General features: G+C 48.6%; 1 protein-coding gene across 1 annotated transcript in view; it reads right to left on the reverse strand.

Annotated features, from left to right (window-relative positions):
• Positions 1–1,674, reverse strand: part of TFAP2B (transcription factor AP-2 beta) — a 37,524-nt gene that overhangs the window by 28,435 nt on the left and 7,415 nt on the right. Inside the window, exon 2 of the mRNA XM_057379114.1 lies at positions 1,411–1,584. Coding sequence (XP_057235097.1) covers positions 1,411–1,584 — 174 coding nt within the window. The remainder of the gene's footprint in view (positions 1–1,410; positions 1,585–1,674) is intronic.

Below are 1,674 nucleotides of genomic sequence, written 5' to 3' on the forward strand. Positions count from 1 at the left end.
GAAAGAAGGTGTTTCTAAATTCAAGGTCCTGTCTCTGGAAATTTCAAGCTCTGCCTGTAAGGTTCCTACAAATCTTTGTTATTCTGCACGGGATCCTATGGGAAAGTGCACAGTGTCCTTTGTACTTTCAAAGGTCCTACAGGTAAAGATGCTTTTATATAAATATATATATATATATATATATAATCTCGGAAACAAGAACTTCATCAGGAGACACATTTGCTGCTGTGTGGTTGGCTGGTGGGAAGGGTGGGCTTTGCTTCTCCGCTCGCTTCGGCCTCAAATTAAGGGAGAAAGTATAAATTCATCCCTTTGCCCCTCAGCCCTGCACCACCCCGCCACCCCTCCCCGTTTCACRGTGTGCATCTTCTTCTAAAACCTCAATCCACAAAAGTCGAGAGGCAAAGAGCAGCCAGATATTACAGCAGGAGCTGGACAACGCTCTTGCTGGAAGTTGTTAAAGCAGATACAAGTTGGGTTTTTTTTTATTTTTTTTTCTCAGCCAGCGCTGTACAAAAAAAAGGGCACATCTTTGAGTGGGTTGGACTKCTCATTTCAACTAAGCAGTAGGGTAAAAAAAATGCTGAAAAAGGAGAAAGGATGTGAGCTGTTTGCACGGGGATGTGCGGAGGTACCCAGGCAGCCGCCCTGACGCACCTATAGATGAGAATGACCCTCTTAGGAAAATGCCAAGCTCATAAAGGGACAGTTTGCCATCACTTYTGTGAAAGTCTTTGAGTCGTGAAGGCTGGCACAGGGCAGAGCGAATGTGCTTCGTGAGGGCTGATACCTCACAATTCCGCGGCACCCTGAATTAAATATGCTCTGCGTGCTGGGGGAGGGGAGAGGAGGGGAGTGAAAAAAAAAAAGAAGTCTCTAAAATAGACCTGACGTCCACTGGCTCTTTGCTACCACGCTGGTAYAGACAGTAAATTCTGACTTTTAAACCGCACTAATATTACACTTCCCTTGCCTTTGCAAAACGTGACAAACGAACAAATGTTCATTTAGAAAATTAAGGTTTTTGGCGTTTTCTTTTCGCGCTTGTTTTGCACTCCCACCCCCGCGGTTCCCTCCAGTCTAATTCAGCCATTCCGCACAGGAACACTCGCACCGATTTATCCTTCAAACGCGCGATGAACCCTGCGTCCAAAGAGCTGATCAACACAACCTATACTTCTAAAACTAAATAAACAAAAGGGCAAAACCAGCCTTTTCCCGGCAGTTTGGGTCGCGTTTTTTCCAATCTCTTCCAAGGAAAATCCCGGTTTTGGGTTTGTGTTTTTTTTTTTTTCCAGCGGCAAGCTGGGCACGGGCGCTGCACCCTCAACCTGGCAGCTGCGATGGCAAAGGAACATTATATACTTTTTTTTGTTTGTTTGTTTTGTAAGGAAAGGATAGAAAGGATACCTTTCTCTATAGCCCTGTGGCGGAGGGAGCCCCCCGCTTCCCCCAGCGCTGGTGCGGGCGATCCCCGCGGGGTTCGGGCGCTCCGGAGCGCGTTGAGCGGGGCGGCGGCGCCCTCTGATGGGGACTCGATTCCCGCAGCAGCGCCTTGGAAACGGCCGCTCCTGCCCTCGGAGCCTGCAAAGGATTGGGATGGAAGGCAGAATGAAAGATTGTCTCCTTCCAACCCCCCCTTGCCATGGGCAGGGACAGCTTTCACTGTCCCAG

Source organism: Malurus melanocephalus, unplaced genomic scaffold, assembly GCF_030028575.1.
Source record: "Malurus melanocephalus ecotype Western Australia unplaced genomic scaffold, MMel_1.1 scaffold_388, whole genome shotgun sequence".
Lineage (NCBI taxonomy): Eukaryota > Metazoa > Chordata > Aves > Passeriformes > Maluridae > Malurus > Malurus melanocephalus.